Genomic DNA, 24,099 nt, shown 5'->3' with positions numbered 1-24,099 from the left:
GATACAAAAGGAAAACCTGTAAGATTCTCATTTTCCAAGACTAATCCACAAGAAAAGTCTGTCTGACATGACATAATTTTGTCCGGTTTATTGGTTCTTGGATGCACAGGGATCAGTTTGCTGTGAACTCTGGTGAATGGGTACACTTGATCAGTTTATAAAACAACAAAGAATGCCCCACCAGCTGCCGACTACACGTTGAGAAGGCAGGCTGCCTGTTTTGGTTGTTTGATAATCTGATCAAGTGCCTCCCCTCACCAGAGCAGACAGCATACTGATGACTGTACATTCAGAGTCTGGATCCCAGAAACAGGCATTCAGTTATGTGGAGCGGCTTTTGAGTGTGTATTCCTGTTATCTCTCACCTCATTATCACCTTGTCCTGGTGATGATTAAAAGTTTAAAAAGTTACTGTCACAGGGCTGGTCCATGCTCTAATGTAATTAAGATATGCACGCAAAACCTTGATATCCAGATATATCAGTGCTTACATCTTGCTGGCATATAGATACATCTGTTTGCTGCTTGTGTTTTGGAGTTGTACCATCCTCAGCTGCTCCAACTACACAAAAGTCCATTTTTAAAGTTTATAAGAAACTCCACTTGTCCATTCCAGTGTCACATACATGAAACCAGAAATGGAGAAGCTTTTAAAATACCCAAATGATGAAAGTCATGATTGTTAATTGTACATGAATAACACATGGCCTGTGTCTGGTAAAAATTTCCTGTTAATTTTAAATTTTTTTCCCCCATATTGCAAAATATATGCTCAGTGGCCACTTGATTAGGTCCACCTGCACAATCTAATACAATCCAATACAAATGTTCTGCCAAGTGTAGCCTACTTTTATGATGCCTATAATACACAGGTTTTATTTTTGTCACAGCAATAGAGGTGTTCATTCAATTTTATGTTTAAACACCTCTTTGTATAATGTAGGCCAGCACAAGACCTCTCTGAACTACAACCTCAGTAATAAACATGTAATTAAATTTACACATTCTCCACAATGTCAACAAAAATGAATTTTATAAAATTTCTTAAAACATAGAATTTATGGCAGAACTGTTGCGTTGAACTAGATAGTACAGGTGTACCTAATAAAGTGTCCACCGAGTGTATATCACAAAAAAAAGAAAAATTATGTCGTCAGTTTTTTCAGTATCATTGCAGCACTACTCCGCTACTCATTCTGTTTTGATAAATACACCGACAGTATACTTAATATAGATTCTGATATTCCCAATACTGCAAGTCACCAACAGTGTAATCAAATAACCATGGATTTGCCTTTCCAATGTGTAGATCATGAGATGGGAAGCTGCTTAACAGGGTCTCGATCTTGAAAACATTCTACCGACTCCCAGGCTGCCCACAAATCAAATGGCGTTGTTGAACAAAGCACTTGATTGTGGATTGCTAATGACAGTGAGCTGCAGAAAAGCTGCTCACTGCCCCCCCCAACCCCGACAATCGATTGAATCCTTCAGCCCAGAGGACATCCAGATCACACAGAGCACCGACCAGGCTCTGCATTACTGGAAAAGCTGCTATTGTTGTAGAGGTCCAAGACTGGCTTGTGCTCCTCCTCTCTCAAGACTGTGTGGTCTGCTCGCTGGTGCTGTAATCACATTTGGGTGGAAGTGGCTTTAGGAGGCTGTAATTGGACCAGCGTCTGGATGGGTGGCATCCTCTGTACCTCTGTCATTAGATGAGTGTAGGACAGCAAAGCAGGCTACTAAAGCCTGTAGGTTTGGGACAGATTTAGTTCCTTCTAATATTCATAAAGCTGAAACATTGGAATATGTAAAATAGTGGACAGCTGCAGATTTGTTTAGGTGTTTTTAAAGCTGGAATAAAGAGCTTCACAATGCTGAAGTTCACTACCACACACTGCTCCAGGTCTGTATTGCTCTTTACTGCTATGATATGCATCCCTCTTGTTTTAGGTGGCTGTAAAAGCCAAAACAGGTGGTTAATATCATAGAAAAACATACTCAAAGAGACATGATTTTCATGCCAATTTTGCAATGATCCATTGCTGTGCTGTTTTCTTTGTATCAAGTCTAAAAAGCCATGGGCTTTGCTTTCATTTTGTGCTTAAGTTTGACAACAAAAAGCTTTGCTGTTGTTTTGTGCTTTGCTCCCCCTTGTGCTAAGTTCTCATTCAAGACACACAAACATCTGGACAAACTTTTGGTTTTCCTGGATGTTAGTGTTATGATTCCTTGGTTTGGTGTCAGAATAATGTAGACTAATGTATGTAGTTGTGCTATCTACACTAGTATTCTTATTTTTGGTTCTAACTCAACCAATGCAAAGTTGTTTTTTTCTTTTTTTCTTTTTCTTTTATTTCTTTCTCAAAGCTATTGTCGTGATTCTGCTGGTAAAGAATGGTCTCACCATCTCAGAGCTTGAGTTTAAAAAAAGTGGTGGGCTTTTCAAGGCAACAAGCATCCTATTCACCTACTGTCTTTGCAGAAGAAACATGTATGAGTGGAGAGACAATTGTAACTGACAGGTGTAAAGTAAAATAAACATGAACCTAAAATGCCTGTCATGTTCCCTGACTCTGCTCACAATTTTCCTCCTTTTCTCTCTCCTCCCTTCTTCTCACTAGTCACAATGAGCGGAAGGTGACCTGCAAACATCCTGTCTCAGGCTTACCCTCTCAAGACAACTGCATCTTTGTCGTCAACGAACAGTAAGTCTAGTCTTTTCGCTGGTAGAATGCCACGGGACAGCATTTTTGAGCACTGCAGTAATGCTTCTCAAACTCCCAATGTGTGCAGACAAGACGACACATTTCTTAGCCGCGGCACCTGCTGTTTGCAGTTCTGCCCCAGTGCCCTGTGGGTTCAGAGCCATTCATTGCTCCTCCAGTTCTCCATCTTCATAAACAAACTCACCATTGCTTGTAGTTGACTTTATGTAAACATCATTTTTTAATGGTATTATAATTAAAGTATGAATAAGTTCTTGTGTTAATGGACTGCTGTTTTCTACATTTTCTACAGCATGAAACGTCTTGCTGCTAAGAACTGCTCTTCTCATGATTTTAAAAAAACAAACAAAATAAGGAAAACAACATTCTATCAATTACACATCAACCAGTGAGAGTGAGATGATGCATGTACATGCTTTGTTTGTATCACACAGTCAGTCCCTTTATTTCACCTTTGACCTTGACAAGAGTTCATGATCTTTTCAGTGCATACTCCTTCGTAGTCTTGGGTCCATGTGATCATATTCCTCCCCTACAATAGAAGTTAGTAGGTGGCCACCCACTAATCCAACCCCCCACTACTAATACTGATTCTTTTAGGGGAAACACTGTCATATACACTACTTTCACAAGTCATCACATGACTTTCCCTCATGACTCACTTTCTGAATCTGTCTCAATAACCCAAGTAAACTTCTCACCACCTGAGGAAACATCATGTGATGAACTCATGAAAGATACCCTGCCACTCAGTCTTCACTTCCTGCCTCCGCCTCAGCTTGAGGTGTGGACCATGAGAGATTCTCTGTCAAAAGGTTTGCATGGTGACAGATTATTCTAACAGTGCACCGAGGAAGAAAGAGCATTTAATATAGATCTGTTCTCCCTCACAGCTCCCTACTCACATTTTCTGCCATTCCCCGGTCTTTTCCTGCCCTGCTAGTACCCGTTTGCATTACACACCCATACAAAATCCTGGTCTCAAAGTCGCATCGCCCACATAACAATCACAGCTTAATATTGCACAACATTTAGGAGCACTTTAAGTCTCACTTCCCTCAGCAGTTCCTGCGTAACAGATTGGCCTTGTTGCACTCAACTCGTGTCATTACAACTGGTGTTACTGTTTAACAAATGTATGGTGACTGTATGTGCTCTTTCAAACTATAAAATTTCCATCTGTTTTGGGAAGCCCATGGCCACTGTTGAATAACTGGTGGTTTTTATGATTTTCTCAGTTGTTTAAGTAAGAAATAAAAATCATGGTCTCTCACTAAGATCTAAGATGGGAAGCTCATTTGAGTCACCATATTCCTATGTTTTGCCTTTTGTTCCACAGTGATGGAATAAACAGAAAATACTTTTGATGAAGCTTGTTGTGCCAAGGCTGTCACACTGCACCCCACTGACACATTCCTTCCCTCTCGGTGACTCTCACATCACTGCTGTTTTTATGCTGTGAGGCACAACATGCCAGTGCCAGCTATTATCTAATATCCTTGTTAGTCAGTCTGGAAAATGCACCCGTGTCACATGCATTAGAGGTCAGCTTTGGGAATGTAGCAACAATACACAGATAAACCTAATGCTTGACTTACTGTCAATAAGTTGGTGTGTTTTATTTAGCAGTTGGTTATGCTTGAACAAAAGTAATAAAGGAGAAAATCTGAACCCTGGACCAATAAGAAAAAAAAAACAGATTTAAGCAGCCCCCTCTCACCCCATAGATAAAGAGGATAGGCTGGAAATCACTGTGTAATCGGCTCTGGACTTCAAGGAAAATAAAGGCAAAGAGATTACCGTACTTAATTTTTTATCCTGGGAATATTGCATTGATTGTCTTGGTTTATTTTGTACATATCTCATAAAATACAATGCAAATGAATTTTAATTATCCTTGTTAACAGAGTTTTTCACACTTTCACACTGCCATTAAATGATATATATTAGCTATTACTGATGTTTGTTCTGCCTGCCTGTTCTGCTATAATATTGAGTATGAGATGTAAAAGATGCTGTTTTACAGTTTAATGATTTTTGGTTACTCATAATGTTCTAAACATCTCCCTCCAGCTCTATTGGGATATGTGAGTCACATGTGCCTAAAGACTGCTTTACATTTGTGTTGAAGTGTCGCCGTTGCTATGTTGTAATTGTTTATCACAGTGAAAGTATTTAGTTTTGTGTAGAGGGTCTGTGCATAGACCACTTTAATGCAAGACTGAAATGTCTTTTTTTTAGATAAAAATTTGTGTTAACAAAGCACTGATAAAAACATAAGGCACTGTGTTTACACTGGTTGTATCTAACAGATGTTTTGAGATATCTTTCACCAGGAATTTAGGTAGATTTGGCAGTCTTCATAGTTTGCGGATGAGGTGTCAAATGAACATTTGTGATCTCCTCAGCTCATCTTTCATCAGACATCTCCATGTTGTCATTACTGTACTGGAAATCTACCTGTAGTGTGGCGGACGTAGTATAAAGTGACAAGTAATGTAAGACTGCAACTTACATTTTTGGAGAGGAGTATATAAGCGATGGTGGCAGCCTCTGTGGACTACGCAAGGACACCTACTGTTCAGCCTCAGCAGGACTTTGATGCAGAAGTATAATTTGGTCTTTAATCATGCATAGATGAATTGTTGAGTAGTTCCTTGTAATAATCAAATAGCAGTTTTAGCTGAAATGCCCATCACTACGATGAAGGGGAATGGTACCTACAGTAAATACAGATTTTAAACATGTTTGTGATGGTGTTATTGACAGTCAGTGTTTTAGATTGTGAGATAATTGGTGTAACCTTGAGCAATTTGCAGTTTGACATGCATGTGGGACATGGCTTGGCAATTTCAATCAGTTGGAGGAGTATCAATTATCATCTGTAAGTGCTCACTTACAATGTTGATGGCCAGGCTTTACTCACCAGTGTTTGATGGAGATAGGGATGTAGTTTCCAGTTTGTCTTAAAATTCACAAGAAAAAGAGGCTACTTTCAAACCCTCATCTTTTTCTGCCCAATTTACTGGACGCCCTTATGGCCTCGAGTTATATTTGCTACAGTTACACTGATATTAGTTTTGGATCTATCAGTACTATAATGGCATTTTATTAAAAGCTGGATATCAGAGAGTCAGTGGTTACCACATTCAATGGTTCTGTTTTATGATTATTGTATAATGATTAGTGCTAGTTTGGTTTTCAGTGTGAACCGGTTGATTATTCGAATTGATTATTCAGTAATACATTCTGATCATTATTTTAATTATTTGGGAGTTTCATGGTGGCATTTTAGGGTCCTATTAATTTCAACACAGAATGCAGCTTCAGTCCAAAAATATCAATATTAGCCTTCACATGTTCAGCCTAATATTTGTACTCTGAACAAATGTGTCTTTCCTCTGTTTTGTAGCGTGAATTGTGGAAAATTGGTTCACCCAGCGTTTAGCAGGTAATATACTATTAGGTGCTAATGGATGCATTTGTGTTCCCCTCTGCATTTGTTTTTATGTAAAACCCTCGCACGTCTGTCTGTTTGTGATCTGTGTCACTGCACACTAACAACAGACTGTATGTGTTATGAATGGTGTTTTGCCTGATGTCCTCTTATGCATTTACATTCCAAACTCCTTCAAGGTACATATTACTGTCTGAATCATGTGCTGTGTTCCACCAGCAAAGAAAAACAGCAACTCTTGTAACCCACATAGTCTCAACCTCAACCTCAAGCTGTGCATTCTGAATGCAAGTTGAAATTTTGGAGAAGGCCCTTCCCTTAAGCTCATTCTGCTGGCAGTTTGCAGATTGGTGTGGCAGCCCACACCAAATTTCAAGGAAGCATTCGACCTGCTCTCTTGTATAACTCCAGGGTCCTTACTAATTAACAAGCTGACTCCACATCAGACTAAGAGGTGTCAGAAAGCCTAATCATTTAGCGCATCATGACACAGAGTCTTTTTTTTCTGATAGCCTGTCAAAAAGCATGATTAAGTGAACATCTCTTTATGCTCTTTCCCTTTTTGGATGCACAGGCTGCACAAGTAAGAGTCCTGACTCTGTTCCCTGCTCTGTACTGCCACTGTGACTCTGCAGTAAGTTTGGCCCATAAACCCTGACCTAAATCCATTTTATGATATATTTGTCACATTCCCTCTATTGATAAATGAAGCAAATAATTAAGCGATTTTCGCCCTCTGCAAACTACAGCATGAGAATAAGGATAAACACATCATTGACCAGTCAAGAGGAATGGATCTACTCCACAATGATGAGTTATACATGAATGGATTGATGAGTAGTGCAGGACTATCCAGCAACTGAAGAGGAGTGATAAGCATTTCTGCTTCTCTGGCTGTTTTTCCATTATCATAATATTGAAGCCTGTTACTTGAAATGTTTCATTAGCATTGCCAAAACAGAAATTCCACACCTGTTATGCAAGAAATGTCTTGCTAGCTTAATCTAGATGTAGCAAAATATTAACCAACAAAAATATTTTTGTCAGGTGTAAATTAGCCACTGAAGTTACAGACACACATTATGATAGGCATACTGTTGTGGCAACATACAAGGTGAGAGAATGCCATTTTCTCAGCACAGTGGCTATGTAAAACCGCTTTGCTAGCTCAGTGTAGTTGCAAGATCTCAGATATTTGCCAGCAGAAAATAATTTTATCACACATGGATGAGCCACTGCAGTTGCAAAGCTGAGTTTAGAGTGAGGGAATGTCACTCTACAGTATGTGAGGAGAGAGATCACTTTTTTACTGACTGATTGACTGACCTGAATTCATGTCCTGATGAGCACATGCTGTGACTCGGCGAGAAAAACAGCTTTTCTTCCTGCATAACTTTATTTCAGCTCCATTATTCAGTTTGCATTCTGACTATCATATCGCTTTTTCTGTGTATGTATTTGTCTTCTGTCTGTAGCTCACAGAGTGCAGTGGAATAAGCCTGGTATCGTCAGACCTTTCAGTTAATTTTGATTTCCAACGGACATTGTTAACAGTCACGGACCAAAATGCCTCTGGATGCAGTTGGACAGACATCCAATGAGAGCAATGAAACGTGTGATGTAGCTCAGGGTGACAGAAAAAAAAGCTTAGAGTGCAGTTAGTTGTTCTTCTTTTAGAGAAAATATGCCCTCCAGTTTGTGTAATACTGTCATGAGCGGATTCAACAGACCTCTCCACATCAGTGGCAGCCATCTTGGTTGTTTATGAAAATGTGATGGTGCTTTGCAGTCAGTCTTCGTATCAAACCTGCCCCATAAACATCTGTGATTGGCCCGACCTGGTTCACGTGTGGTGGAATTCTATCTGAAAAGTGGGGGACCAATCTGCCAGAGAAAATACAACATGAGCTCACAGTAGGGCTGCACAATTAATCGAATTTTAATCGTGATCACGATTTTGACTGCCACGATTAAATGAGCCTGATCGTTGGCGATATTTACATTAAAAATGCGGACTTTGCTGCATATCTAATCAAGCACTTTCTCAGCCAGTAGTCAGCCAACCACCAGGGAGCGAACGCATGGTTAGGGCTTCATTAAGGGGCTTTCACATAGCGGGCGCTCAGCGCCGACCTCGGCGGCGTAGCCATTCATTGTGTATGTGGTCGCTGGGCGGCACGGCGCTCTGCTCTGCGCCGAGGAGGGCGCAGCGCGATGCTGGCGCTGCCGCTGGACAGGGCGGTACCGCGGGTCAGGGCGCTGCCGCGCTTCCGGTCACCTCGGCGCACCCAATAGGAGAGAATAGTGGAATCGGAAAAAATTGGTGGATTTTGGCAGAAAGGCACAAGAAAAATGGAGGAGAGCATCATCGTGGCTGTCTCTCTGCGTCCAGAGCTGTGGGACAATAGACTGCAGGCATACCGTGATATTGTCAAAAAAGCCCAGGCATGGAGAGAAATATCCCACAGTTTAGGAGTACCAGGTGTGTTTAAAAATTGTCAGTGATATGATGTTTTTCCTTTCCACAATAGCCGATTTTTTTTTTCTTTTTTCTGCAATTAAACACCAATACTGTTGTAAACTGAAGCAAATTATTTTCTAAACGGACAGGAGGTGTATGTATTTAGAAATCTAGATGATTGACATCATGCGATATGCACTACTCTTGAAAAGACAATCCAGTATAGTCATATATTTATTATAAAATCCCATGTGAAGTCACACACACAACAGGTAACTCTTCTTGCTGCTGCTCGTCTTCTCCTCCACCTCGTCCTCCTCAGAAGAACTGCTGCCAGAGCTGATCTTTGACTTGGTGACAGGTACATGGTGTATCCGAAGCTGCTGTGCTGACCGCCAGAGAAAAGTGTGCCGGAACGGAAAACTACTTCTCAGCGTCTGTATCGGTTGCATAGCAACCATCGCCAAATACGTGCACAACGCGCATGCGTGCGCCCTACTCAGCGCCGTACTCAGCGCCCACTCTGCGCCAGTCTGCGCGGCACCCAGCGCGGCACCCAGCGCGGCACCCAGCGCGGCACCCAGCGCGGCACCCAGCGCGGCACCCAGCGCTGCGCGCCGCCCAAACCGCGTCCTATGTGAAAGCCCCTTTAAGCTGCCTAAATAACAAGCGAGCGTGCCCTGCAGCGGCAGCCTCAAGTTACTCGGTGGACTGATGAGAGCGAGTCATGTCGGGAGAAGAAAGTAGGCTACGGCAGTTCCTGCAACAAGTTCCCCGTCAGAGAGGCTCCTCAGGGCCTGCTTACATAGGGCCATTTGCTGCGTATCATACTAAAGCAAAAATGCCCCCCCCCCCGTTTTGGCCATAATCGTGCAGCCCTAGCTCACAGATTCATCTAGTTCCCAGGCTAGAACAAGTCATGTTTAAGACGGCAACATTAACATTAACACTAAGGGACTCAAGAGGTCACCAAAGCCATCAATTGCAAATTATACTGTTAGCAGCTAGGGCTAGACGATTGGCGACATCACATATCGTAATATCTTTGACCGGATACCTCTGTCAATACTGTGATGATTTTCTAGTGTAGCTAGAACAGTCTATTAAGTTCAGAAAATATCATCCCTTTTCTATAATTTAGCGTTTACAACCAGGAAAGGACTCTCATGCCATATTACCATATGCAAAAACCCAGCTAATATCTAATCTCCTATCATGATATCAATATAATATAATATAGATAGCGTTTGGCCCTATAAGTAGGTTTAAGATAACAAATAAGTACACTGGACAGCACCGAGGGAAAGTTTTTACCTAGCTTTTTGGTTCTGGTAAATTTTTATTAACTGCCGTCCCCTAGCTTAAAGGATAGGCTTGGGTTTTTTGAAGTCTATTCCCAAAATTGAGTGGTAGTTGATTGTCACTGTCACTGTCTTTGTTAGGATAATTGGTGGAGGCATAGCCTACCTCTACGTAAGCCCTGGTTAGGCCTGCCGGCTTGTTGTTGTGGAAGTTACTGTAGTGTCGTAATAGCAACAGTATGTAGAAGACAGAAGATAAATTGGTAAGAGATCAAAGAAATTGGTTTGCGTTTGTGCCTTTCCTGGATGTAGGAACAAAATTGCTCCTGGTCACCGCAGCAGTTCCACCTATTTCTTTTGAGGGATCCTAACAAAGAGGGAATTTAACAGCAGTGACTAACTACTGCTTAATTTTGTAAAATCAGTCTTCTATAGCACCATATTATCTTTGCCTGCAAAGTATAGTGGTTTTTTGCACTGAAAGATGATTGATGAGTTTTGAGCCCATGGACTTGAATTGAGCTGTAGTTCCGGAGCTCTTGCTGCACCTCCGGTATGGGACACAGGATGGTTCAAGGCGAAAATGTAACATCCGTTGCTCTATGACTGAAATGACTGAAATGAAGGGAATACACTTCAAAACACTCCAACCGATCCTTTAAGCAAGGATAAATATTTATGTCTAACATTACTCAAAATACTGTCTATATTGTGATTTTTGTTTGTTTGCCTCATCTCTTAGTCTCTTTTTTTTTTTTTTTTTTTTTTAAAGGGTAAAGTCAGGTTCACCACCAAACAAATGTGTCCCAAAGCACCCTTATTTCATCAGAAATGCTGTGTGGTCGTTTTAAAATGCACCCTCAGCTGCTCAGTTCAGTGTTCTCTCACAGTGCGCTCAGAGGGCCAAGCTTCAGTGGCAGCGTAATCCCTCTGCACCCTTTTTACTTACACACACGCACACACACCCACACGCACAAAATCATTCCACTGAGGGACCAAGCAGTGGTGGGGCACTTCCGCACATCCGGGCTAGTCTTTGTGTGTGGAATTGATACAAGGTCTTTGTCAGATTGTGCAACATTCCCAGTTTAATCCTCTACAGCAGGGCAGCACAGTTTAACAGCGGTTCTATATGAACATGCTACAGTCCTAGGTTTTGGTTGTTATTTAACACATATGACAAAAATCCAACTTAAAAGGCTCAACATAAGTGAATACAACTGAAAGCATACAGATCAAAGACAAGATTTATTGCTCAGAATCTACAAAAGTAAATCATTCTCAGTGTACCTGTTTTGCAGGAAGAACATATTTGTTGCTTACAATGAGTGGCATACTTGATGACAAAGAGTTGTGTTAAACACGGTGGCGGTTGTTACCCAGGTCTGGTAGGTTTCTGCAACTGTTTTTGCAATTGAGTATACTGTCAGTCAGAGCCAATCAGATCCATAGTGGATTTATGCGGTCATTAAATTATTATCAGCCTACTCAAGAAAATAGCAACTGAAAGCAGTCACATTCTCAAGACAACATGGTGTGGATAGTGACATACACCATGTGGGGTGTGTGTTTTTGTCTGACTTTTTAGAACAAGCCCACTAGAACACTGTTTCCTGACAATACGCACTATAGTTGTGAAGGATATAGTGGTCTCCATTGTTTTTAAGTGGTAGAGAAATGCTGGGGAGAACGAGGTGATGAATGCTGCATAAGTGAGTGTTTGCCTTTTTGAATTCTCATCACTGCTTGATCATCATCAGGTTTATATGGCCTCCAGGCCTCCACATCCCATATTTTATTGTCATGCTACATCAACAGCCAGCAGCCTAGACTTTAAAACTTCTGTCTTCATGGAACTCATGAAGATCTCCTTAGGCAAAAATTGCTTCTGAAAAGTCAATTTTTATGCTTCACTATCTGTACAAGTGTTGTAACTTTGTTTTTTAGAGCTGTAATAAAGCACTCACTCAAGTACTCACTCTTACCACTGTTGTTTATATCTTCCTGTTGGCAGAGGCCCAGCTCCTATGCCAAAACAGCCAATTTGATGCACTCACTACTTTTTAATTTTGTTTCCAGGAGATTGATTATCACACAGGATAATTTTCAAAAAAAAAAACCCACACACACAGACACACACACACACACACACGCGCGCGCACGCACGCACGCACGCACGCACGCACGCACGCACGCACGCACGCACGCACGCACGCACGCACGCACACACACACACACACACACACACACACACACACACACATTCTCACTCCACCGCTCAGAGTATGGAAGTGGGCTATTAGCTAAATAGAGCAATGTCTCACTTCCAGCAGACAGAGTGTTATAGTGGCTCTTTGACACACAATTGATTATGGTTCACTCAGGATTTGGCCTGTCATTGAAAGTGCTGGAAATTTCCGGGGCTAGCTCATTAGACAGAGAAGAGGGCATATCTCGGTGGCTGTCGTCACTCTCCACAAGAGGAGATATTTGAGAAAAGTCCAGAGAGAGCCAGCTGAAAACTGTGTGCACTTGAGCTTTAGAGAGCATTAATCACTCCCTTGGCCTCCCTGTGACTTCCCCTCATGGTGTCTGCAGAGATATGTCACCTCTACACAGGAACCCTTATGTAGTCATTTTTAGACATGTTTATGAACTTTAATTGGAATCATGCTATTGCTTCTGTCAAATCCCCTGATTGTGCTCTTGATGTCATGGAATTGCTTTTGTAGTGCACTCATCTTGCAAATCAATGTGATGAGCAATACCTTGTATCCAGCCATACTCCTTTCCTCCTAAATAAAGGTAAAACATATCTGTTGTTGTCCTTGTTTTGTGTTTTTGTCATTGTGTGATGGGTCTGTATGTAGTATCAAACCTGTGATTTCTGACCCTGTCCTGCACGGGAATGAGCATCCTGTATCTGTTGCCTGCTGTGCTGATAGCTGATTGTTTGACCCCTTTCTGTGTTTGTGCACCTTAAGCAAAAGAGCATTCAGTCTGAAATGGTTACATCTAATGAATGGAATAAGAGATTTCACTTGGTAGAAGGGAGGGAAGGATGGATGGATGGATGGATGAATGAGAGAACTGAAATGATACCATACAATCTGAAGTCCATGGAAGGATGTACTACATTATATGGATAAAAGTATTGTTCCACCTTGACATTAAACCTACAGGAACTTGTATGACATCCCATTCAAAATCCATAGGCATTAATATGGAGTTGGTTCCCCCTTTGCATCTATAACAGCTTCCAGTCTTCTGGGAAGGCTTTCTGCAAGATTTTGGTGTGTGTCTGTGGGAATTTTTGCCCATTCAGCTAGAAGAGCATTTGTGAGGTCAGACACTGATGTTGGATGAGAGGGCCTGGCTTGCAATTTTTGTTCTAGTTCATCCCAAAGGTGTTGGATGGGGGTTGAGCTCAGGGCTCTGTGTGGGCTAGTCAAATTTTTCCATGCCAGACTCATCCAACCATGCCTTTATGGAGCTTGCTTTGTTCACTGGGACACAGTCATGTTGGAACAGAAAAGGGCCTTCCCTAAACTGTTTCCACAAAATTGGAAGTACAGAATTGTCAGAATTGTCTTGGTAAGCTGAAGCATTAAGATTTTCCTTCACTGGAACTAAGGGCCTGAGGCCAACCCCAGAAAAAACAAGCCTGTAACATTATCCCTCCTCCACCAAACTTTATAGTTGCCACAGTGCAGTCAGGCAGGTAACGTTCTCCTGGCATTCACCAAACCCAGACACGTTCATCAGACCGCCAGATAGAGACGTGTGATTCCACAGAACACGTTTCCACCACTCCAGAGTCCAGTGGCGACGTGCTTTACACTGCTCCATCCGATGCTTGGCGTTGTGCTTGGTGATGCAAGGCTTGCATGTGGCTGCTCAGCCATGGAAACCCCTGCCATGAAGCTCCCAGTGCACAGTTTTTGTGCTGATGTTAATGCCAGAGGAGGTTTGGAGCTCTGCAGTTATTGAATCAGCAGAGCGTTGGCCACTTTTACGCACTATGTGCCTCAGCACTCGGCAGCCCCGCTCTGTAACTTTACGTGGTCTGCCACTTGGTGGCTGAGTTGCTGTGGTTCCTAAACGTTTCCACTTTGAAATAATACCACTTACAGCTGATCATGGAATATCCAGGAAGAAAATTCACAAACTGACTTGTTGCAATGGTGGCATCCTAACACATTACTATTACAGTTCCACACTCCAATTCAGTGAGCTCTTCAGAATGACCCATTCATTCACAAATGTTTGTAAAGGCAGGGCTGCATGACATGGTGCTTGATTTTATTCACTTAAGGCTATAGGACTGAATGAAACACAAAGTTCAATGATTAAGAGGTGTGTCCCAATACTTTTGTCCATATTGTGTATATTGGGCTACTTGTGCACCTGTAAAATGAGCAGGTTAGGTGTGGGAGTTTCATAGTGCAGTTGCAGTCAGGGCCTGGGGGTGGGGTGTGGGGGGAGTATCTGTCCTTGTTCAGTGACCTGAAACTCAATATATCTGAGAGATGACACTTCTTCCAGTGCTGCAGTATTTTTGTTCTACTCTTCTTTTCCTGTCTTGTTCCCTCTAGACTACACTGACTGTACCATTCCTAAAGAATGTAGGACATCTTCATGAGCTGGAGATGACTTATTTCACAAGCTGTTCTATCCAAAAGGATCCATGGCAAATGTATTGAACTTACTTTACATTCAGCTTTTGCTTTTAAAACTTTTCTGCCTGCTAAGAGGCATTCTTGGTCTGACTCACTGCTGCATAATCTGCTGCAGCTCAATATGTCAAGCAGACTTTGCAGATCATTTAAATCTGTTAGAGAAAGGAAATGTTATCTGCAGTGACATGGTGGGTGTAATTGGTTTGATTCATAGGCCCATGTTGAGATCATTACAACACTTAGGTCGTGGACTTCAGAAGACTGATAGGGCAAATTGACAAAATTGGACTGAATAGAAGCACAGACAATACAGGTTGCCCGCTCCTATTGTCCTTTACTGGGGTCATTAAGCAGAAAGTAGTCTACGTTTCTGACTGATGGGTTGCTCTTGGCATCCTCTGTGTCTCCTGTTTAGATCTGTTCCCAAAGCTCCAGCGAATGACAAGAAGGAACGGCCACTGAGCACTATGAGTGAGGCGTCCAACTACACAGGCAGCTCAGACTGCGCGGCACAGCCCAGTAGTCCAGCAGGAAGAGTGAGTGACGTGCATGAACAGAGGGTTTGTACCTATCTAAAACCTTATACAAAGTAAGATCTAGAAATGAATGGAATAATAATATGATAATTTGCAAGCCTTGAAAAGTTTCAGAATTAATAAAATGTTTGGATAAGTATTGAAAAATTATTTTCAATTCCAGGATACATAAGACTTACATTTTGAAGTGACATTTTTACCTCTGTAGTTATGGTCTGGTTGACTGTAGCATTGCCTTTAAACTCAGAATGGTGTAAGGAAAAGGTAATCTTCAAAATCCAGGAAAGTAAATGTCGAGTTGAATTGTGAACTGGAGAATAGCTGTAAACAGTCATTTCCAAGATTTATAGTGTTTTCTATCCACAAATATGTAACTGTTACGTAATCCGAAAGTAAAATTTGTATGCATATATTTCACCTTTTTATTTACTTATTATTACTATTATATTTGTAGCCCTCAAGACCATCCAAAAAAGTCCACAATTTTGGGAAGAGATCCAACTCTATCAGGAGGAATCCCGGTGCACCAGTAGTGAAGAGCAACTGGCTTTATAAACAGGTGAGTGAGTTCACAGGAGCTGGAGATACAGCAGCTTTTTGTGTTATTTATTTGGGAGTACGTTAAATTGCTATTTAGTAAAAAAAATGGTAAAATATCCTTGTCTTATGAAACAACAGATGCAAAAACTGTATACACAGCATTTCTGTTCTACAGCTTCCCTCCTCTCTACATATAAAATGCATTCTCCTTCCAGTCAGAGAGTGTGCTCAACAAGATAAGCACAAATGAATTTTTTTTTTTTTTTTTTTCATATCTTTCAAAGGTCTGAGTGTTACTTTGTCCATATTTTCTGCTAAGCGAGTCAGCCAGCTTGGGCAGTGTTTAAATAGCAATATCTCATCATGGTTCCCTGGTTGCTTACAGCAGGGGTGAAATGGGTGTGCTCGAAGCAGCTCTTACCCAGACAGGGCTCACTTATGCTTCTTCAGAAGGAGACTCTCATTTAGTTTTGATTGCAGCCTCCTGGCACAGTTGTTAACACAAGTAGGCTTCCCTTCGTACAGCTGCCAGCTGCTATTTCTTTGGGAACATAAATCAAGGTGATGTAGTTAAAATGAAAGACAAATCTGCCACCATGAAGAAAACCTGGAGTCGTACTTTTTTTTTTTTCTCCCTTATTCAAACCTGGAATCTAGTAAAGTAATTGGCCGAGGAAAAAGATGCAACGCTTCGTTGTATCCTTTGAGAGAACAAAACTACAGTGATTGATGGTGAAAGCCTAATTTTTCTCTTCCCTCCCAAACAGCGTGAGATTTTACATACGTGTTGTTAAATGGTACAACATATATGAACACATCTGAAAATAATTGGCCAAGACAGTTTTCAGGCAAAGATTGCAGAAGGAAAACTGATGACATAATGGAAGCAATACATTTCTTAATTAATTGTTGCATTAATTGTTGAAATTGCATCAAAACTGAACATACTGAATTCCATCTGGTATTGCAAATCTTTTTGATATTAATATGTTAAACATTCTACTCTGTGGAATTGAATTTCCATTTGAAATAAACTTCGCTCTACATGCCGTTTGACCATAATGACAGAGTTGTTGAGATCCCTCCCTCTATTGTCTTTGGGTAAAATCCAAGATTAAAGACTCTGCTCAAGTTTTCCAATAAAGCAAACTGGTATTTAATACTCTGTCCATCACTCAGCCTTCTGAAAGCAGCACAGAGTGATATTGAAGAACAACTTCAGTTAAGGAACATTATTTTTTTTAGTACAGACTAAACGATATCCTCCAACTTAAGGGGAGGCTGTTGTTTTGGGTTATAATCACATACATGAAACAGTGGAACATTCTTTTTACAGTGTTTTGAAGTTGAACTTGGAGTTCTTTTGTTATTGTCTTGATTTCAAATTAACAAATAAGTGATTACCTTTATTTCCAACACTCGCCGATAGGGGTGGGGGGAAAAAATCAGTTCACATAAAAAATCGATTCATTTGTTTTTCCTGTCAACTTACATCTTTCAGTCCCTACAGATTTGATGATAATGAAGGCTTTCCCATTGGCATTTAACTGAGTCAAAGTGATTAGTGTTTGATATTTACCGGATATTCGCAGGCTATCCTGCTCGAATGATCTGTAAAATGTTGCTGATGAGTAAAACCTCAAGTATATATTAAGAAACAATTACCTTACCTCATTTGTGTTTGTTAAAAATTTGTATTGATGCTTAACTTGTGAGAAGCAGACCTGCTGTTATTGATAAAATGAAGGTTGTTTCACGTTTGGTTTCACATTTGTGTACAGTGGACTGGAGTAAGAGCTTGAAGTTAACATCCCTTATCTGTGTTTTGAATTGGGCATAAAGCAGACAACTAATCTGACTGTAGGATTCCAGCATTTTGTCATGCATTACAATATAAATTATAGATTGATCAGTGTCTCTCAATGGGCATGACGTAGTCTAATAACATGCACAGAGCAAACAGTCAGTAGCACAACAGGACTCATACTACTTATATCAAAGTAGCTCACTGAACTGTGACTCAGATGGCAAACTCTGGGTAGGACAGAATAGCCATCCTTCTCATTTTGCAGTTAAACCAGTCCCACTACTTCATGGTTTTATGTAAGATATGTTGGTTTGTGGTGTAACCATTCCCTGTTTCTCTGCGGTCCCTGCAGGACAGTACAGGGATGAAGCTGTGGAAGAAGAGGTGGTTTGTACTATCTGACCTGTGCCTCTTCTACTACAGAGGTGAGTTATGTCTTGTCCAATAAGAGCACCTGTCTTTTTTTTTTTTTTTTTTTTTTTTGTCAGTTAGTGGTTGAGAGGGCTTTTATGACCTTCAGAACTGGAAACTCTTATGCCCCTTTTGTACCAAAGCAGTTTGATGGCTGGTTCGGAGCAAATGCCTAATCTCAAACCATTTCTTTGTGCTCCGACAGCCAAAGAACCGGCTCTTTGCCAGGAAAACTGGTGTGTCACCAGCTCTTTGCTGGGCTAGCAGAAAGAGGCACTTATGTCTGGAGCTGGGGGCAGGACTATAGATCAAATCAGTGTTTCTAACAGCTGAGTCAAGACCCTGTTGAATATTGTAAAATGTCAATAAAAAGCAGTGTCAGTTGCACCAAAACAGTCGTGAAGCATCAGGCTGTTCAGGTAACCTATTAAAACCCCGTCATTTTGAAAGATTATATCAGCCTCTGATACTTTTTACAGTGTTTTTCCCCTGAGAGCACAGCAAGTGATTCTCCTGTGGGAGAAGTGCAGTCTCCCCTGGCTGGCGGCTGCTACTACTGAGGTGTAGCTACTGTGAGGAGCCTGTTTTTCTGTCCCCTTCTATATGGTGCACTGGGACAGCGGCAGCAAATTCATGTGTCTGTTATGCATTGCTGGAACAGCAGAGACATATACAGTGACACAATGACATGGCTGTCAAGCCTGTCGAAAAGTTCCTGGTTCTTAAATGGTTTGCATGTTGAACCAACTGTGAAGTGGCACTAGCACCAGCCCTGATCTAGAACTGTGTTTGTGTTGGTGGAGGGGGTATTTGAGATTGTGATATTCATCCAGATCCAAGTCTGTGTCTGAACTGCTGTGAGTTGCTGCAGTCTGTTAGGGCCAACTGAGGAGATGTCTTAATTGGAATGGCTGTCACGCCCTTCATATTGGCATTTGAGACATCATTTTCTTCTCTAAGTAAGGCCAGGAGTTGAAACAAGGCTTTGAAGCAGCTTCAGAAAGATAAAGCTTTGCAGCAAATTAGATTTCACACTCTAATGGTAAGTCATAAAACATGTTTTCAAAGGTGTAGCTCTTTTTATAAAGTGGTTGCATGCTATTAATTGCTGCAGGCTAACCTACTCCCATATTAGAAACAAAAAGATGCATTAATGCAAGATTTCTTCCATTTTTCCCCCCCAGTTGCACCTAGGTTTTTTGTGTTTTCTTAACCAGTATGAGAATTTACCCAGGGAGGGTTGTCTGGTTTTGTTTGTTGTAAACTTATGGGTATGAAAAGCCATTTAAGACTGTAAATAGTGATATTGGGCTTTAAATAAACTTGAACATGAACTTGAGTGCTACTCAGATGGCTCTATAATTCATTAAAGACAGGGCATACTTACATAACCAAATAATTCAAATGTAATTTTTGATTTAAATGGAAACTTGGATGAGTTGTGTGATTGATCTACCAGTGACCACTATCATCTCCATCAATCTTGTCCTTTCATTGATGGTCTCACTGTGGGATTCCAAGCCAGCTTGAGGGCTTTCCATTCCATAATTAAAAGGGAATTTCCCTATGAATCTTCCTCTCTGCTATCATTATGCTGTAGGAAATCATCACAAGACTTGCAAGCTTTAGTGATATTTTTTGTTTAAGCTGCTATCGACTGAGTTGCTATTGACAGCTTTCCTCCCTCTCCCATGCAGTTCAAACAGTCATATTAAATATTGACACAGCTGTGTTCGGAGAGCTTTTCAGAACTCCCCAACTGAAAAAAATCCAATGACGGCTGTGAATCAGTGAGGCCGTCAGCTAACTGTAGCCTAGGCCTGCTGCTAAGCTGCGGCTGCAGAGAAACTGTAATTGTTGCTTGGCACAAGGCCAGCTCGATAGCCCCTGCTCACTTTGTGTGCATACTGGTACATCATTTCTGCTGAGCAGGATGACAGCAAGTCTGTGTTGTTTCTGTTGTCTGCCACTCCTGTCGCCCTCTTTCCACCCACTGAATGACATAAGCCACAGACAGCAATAGATCCAAAGGCTGCATCCAGACAGATATGTGGAGAAATTGTACCCATCAGCAGAGAGTGGGTAGAGGGGTCATGAACTTCCTGCCCGCCATCTAAACACGCGACTACTAACTGTCACACTTATCTCCCTCATTTCCAGCTTATGTTAAGAGGCTGTTGATAAGCTGTGGGCAGAGACACAGAGACTTGATGAAAAAATAAGTGTATGGCTGGGAGGGATGAATGTAGGCTGAGGCTGGCGGACAGATCAATCCATCAATCCCCCAATCCTTTGATCGTGGAGCCAGGGCACCACAGGGCTGCATGGCAAACTGCTCAACTTCTTCTAAACTACCTGAGGCCAACCCAAGAGTTCAGCTATTATACTCTTACTCCCCCCAAAGATTATTCATTATTCACTTTAGACATTATTCAGTTTAGCAACCACCATGAATCAAGAAGCTTGTGTTGACTTTTGCATAACAGCCCCAGTTTGAGTTATGTTTGGGTTTAATTATTCAGTATAGAAGCCTACAGGGCCAGAAACATGGATGTGGGTGAGCAGCTTGACTTCTACTAGCCCAAATGAGGCACACACAAACACACACTCACATACACACAACGTGAGCATACACTAAGCAAACAAAGCAAATGCTCATATGGGACTGCAGCAGTCACGTCCCTGACATTGTTTGTTTTCCTGCACTGTTTTGTGTGAGCTATGCAGATGGCTCGTATCAAACTGGGAGGTTAAGCAATTCTCTGCATAAGACTTGGACCCAATCTAATCCCCCCTGTGGAGAGTGCTGGTGCAGTCCTCCATTGTCAATGTGGAGCTCTGTCAGCTAACTTAATGAGGATTAGAGCAGTCTAGCTTTGCAGAAGGCTGCATCAGTGCTCATCTTTTTCGCTGATCGGACTGTGTACCCTGTTTGTCTGTCCAGCACTGTCCCCTGTCTGTTTTATCTCACAATCCATTGGGTTATTCCCGAGCCTTTGGTATGTTCACACATTAGTATTCCACATTGGAGTACAGCATCACAGACCATTTGAAGATGACTGACAAAAATAGCTCCTAACTCATTGTGTGACACTGCACATTTTTTTTTTCTGCAGATGAAAAAGAAGAGGGGATACTTGGCAGCATCCTCCTACCAAGCTTTCATATATCCATGTTATCTGTGGATGATCACATAAACAGAAAATATGCCTTCAAGGTCAGTGCATGTTTTCATTCTTGTCAAACTTTTATAACATTGTAGCTTTAGGGTAGGGTGATAAATCAATTAATTTACATTTATTTTTAAATCAACACAAAAAATGACTGATTTTGTATATGTTGGCAATGATGTGTAATGTTATAACAGCCAGTGAGCAGTCTTTCAAACAAGCCCTAATTCACTGATGTAGGTCTACACAGAGCGTGCATGCCCAGAATATCATGCACAAATCACCAGTCCTATGGTCATACCTGTAAAGATTCCCATAAGTTTGTAATAGTTAATGAAAACCAGAAAATCTAGATTAAAATTGTGAAATGTTTGAAAAAAATCAAGATTTTTTTTTTTTTTTGGGCCATAATTGTGCAGTCCTATGTATCTTTATTGAATGAATTTACGGCATAGAATATGATAGTGATGTTATTTGTTTTTTCAGGTGAAATTATATTCATTATTTCATGTACTGGATGAACAAAGCCCCACTAAACTGAAAATTGGGAAATTGAGTCTCTTGGACACAGTTTGAAGTTAGAAAGTAACCGCTTCACTGTAGTGGTCTTTATTTCCACTGTTTCTATTGTATTCTATTCTATTGTATTCTATTTTTATTATTATTATTATTTCTTTGCTTTAAATTGATGTTTTGAGCTTTCTGTGTTTGCTTGACAATAGGTTCCAAGCAGTTGATAATGAAATGGTGCAAACTATCTCTTAAAGTTAAACTGCCCACTGTATGTTGCTAAAGCAAATGAGTCAGGGAGGCCAAGCAAAAGCATGGTCCAAAAGGCTTATGTCTATGTTGTCTACGGCCAGTGGTTTAGTATTAGAGGGCTGCAGTAGTCTAAGTTGACTCGGAAACCCCAAGCTACAGTGCAACAACTATATTTATGGGATCTCAGTGCTCTTTCTTTGACTGTGGCTCTTTTATAAACCGTGAGGGACAACAGTACTGCCCTGCCAAGCACAGCCAAAGACAGACGCCCAGGAGTCTGCCCAAGGTCTCTCCGACCACACAACCCACTCCATTTCCAACTTGAATCCAGGCTGATGGAGGTGAAGAGATAAACAAGAGAGCAGAGCACGACCCGTTCAGCTTATAGTGATTCACACACAGGATGACTTTTAGGCTGCATACTTTTCATTCTTCACTCGTCTGTTTCTTGTTCTGTGGCCAAAATGGCAGCGTTATAAAGTTCCTTTTTCCTTACTCTATTATTCTAAGGCAGTTGGAGCAATAATGGCACTGTTGTTTTCAGACTTTTGTAAACAGGATATTGAGATTGCGCACTGAACATTTTCTTTCTCTCTTTGTCTCTTACTTACACGCTCTGACAATTCAAACATCTGTGCACTGCAAGAGAGCATCAACTGTGGAGCAATGTGTTTACCATACATGGCCTTGCATGGTAAGTCCTGCAGTATTGTTTGAGATTTACTATCCAAATTTAGTATTATGTATGCAATTCTGATGACCCATACTTACATGGATGTTGCAGACACCTATAGCAAGCTGCATTTCACAGGCTGATACCTGGTATTTCTCATGATTTTTTTTTTTTTTTGCTTCGAAATATGACACACAGGATGCTTCAAATGCAGACAACCTTGATTTACCACTCAGAGCTGAAGTGTTAGAAATCTTAGTTGACTCAATGCTGTCTCCTCTCTTTTCCAGGTAACTTCTCTGTCTCTGTTCCTGTCCCTGATCCTGTTCACTGTCAATGCAGGCAACACACCCCAACATGCGGACATACTACTTTTGCACAGATACAGCCAAAGAGATGGAGTCATGGATGAAAGTTATGACGGATGCTGCACTTGTGCACTCAGAGCCAGTCAAAAGGTTTGTATCAGCATGAGTAATGATATTTTATTTGACTGAATTTCAGTAAATCAGTCAGCCTACCTACCGTCCTTGTTTCCTTTCTTGGTTTATGCAGCACCTTTCTAAAACAAGGTTACAAAGTGCTTTACAGGAGATAATAGAGCAGTGAAAGACCATACATTGGAATAATAGTAGACATCTGTGCTTGATAAATTTTTTGATCCTGCTCCCGCAAGACACCAGTTTGCTCCCACACAACGCAGATCTTGTGTGTCCCACTTCCACCTAGAGAATCCCGTAGGAACATAATCCATACACTTTTAAATCAAAAGAAGAAATGTATTGTACAAAATGTCCAACAGTAACAATCAGTACACTGTCTCAGCATATTTTATGTTATATATAAGAAACCAAGAAACAGGGCCTAATAAATCATTGCTTACATTAAAAATACATAGACCAAAGAGTATATGGATTCCTGAGATATATATATATATATATATATATATATATATGTATGTATATATATAAACAGAAGGAAACTGCCACTGTGTATTTATGCATGTATTCACATAACTATCATGATACAAATATGCATACACATAGATACACTCTATATACACCCTTGCCTGAAGGCTAAAAGGAGAACACTAATTATGTCAATTATTCTATTCAGTTATTATTATCAGTCTATTTTATGGTACTTCTGTATTAGTTTTTGTCCCACCTGCACTGGCTGCTTGGCTGTCTGTTCTCTCCTGCAACCTTCCAAATACGTCCAGCGGGAATCCTATGGTAATGCAAGCCTTTAAAGTGTAGGTAGGGCTGTATCAGAGAACCTGTTCAAGGGATTCAAAGCAATTAAAGCAACTGAAGATACTGTGAGAGAGAGAGAGAAAAAAAACATAAAAGACATAAAGCAAGTAAATAAAAGCAAATAATAAAATATGAGTATCTTAAAACAGCAAAAATAATATCAAGTTCAATTACATGTGAGAGGTTAAAAGCGAGTTTTCAGAGGTTGTTAATTGAGTCAGCTGTTCCAACACTTGGGAGGCTGCTTCACAGCTTAAAGGCAACAGCAGAGAAGGCACTACTGCCTTTCAGATGTAACCTAATCCATGGAATTGTCA

General features: G+C 40.9%; 1 protein-coding gene across 5 annotated transcripts in view; it reads left to right on the top strand.

Annotated features, from left to right (window-relative positions):
- Window positions 1–24,099, top strand: part of LOC115360856 (pleckstrin homology domain-containing family A member 5-like) — a 90,187-nt gene that overhangs the window by 42,961 nt on the left and 23,127 nt on the right. For 2 of the 5 annotated variants that reach the window (XM_030054015.1, XM_030054014.1), the window contains exons 4-9: window positions 2,625–2,708; window positions 15,043–15,163; window positions 15,618–15,722; window positions 17,863–17,935; window positions 21,038–21,138; window positions 22,869–22,984. In XM_030054015.1, coding sequence (XP_029909875.1) covers window positions 2,625–2,708; window positions 15,043–15,163; window positions 15,618–15,722; window positions 17,863–17,935; window positions 21,038–21,138; window positions 22,869–22,984 — 600 coding nt within the window. Of the gene's footprint in view, window positions 1–2,624; window positions 2,709–6,141; window positions 6,181–15,042; window positions 15,188–15,617; window positions 15,723–17,862; window positions 17,936–21,037; window positions 21,139–22,868; window positions 22,985–24,099 lie in introns of all 5 variants that reach the window. The other 3 variants (XM_030054013.1, XM_030054016.1, XM_030054017.1) reach the window with 2 other exon arrangements.

The sequence above is a fragment of the Myripristis murdjan genome, chromosome 6, assembly GCF_902150065.1.
Source record: "Myripristis murdjan chromosome 6, fMyrMur1.1, whole genome shotgun sequence".
NCBI classification, from domain to species: domain Eukaryota; kingdom Metazoa; phylum Chordata; class Actinopteri; order Holocentriformes; family Holocentridae; genus Myripristis; species Myripristis murdjan.
The sequence above is the reverse complement of the archived record's forward strand: the minus strand, read 5'-3'. Positions and strand labels throughout refer to the sequence as shown.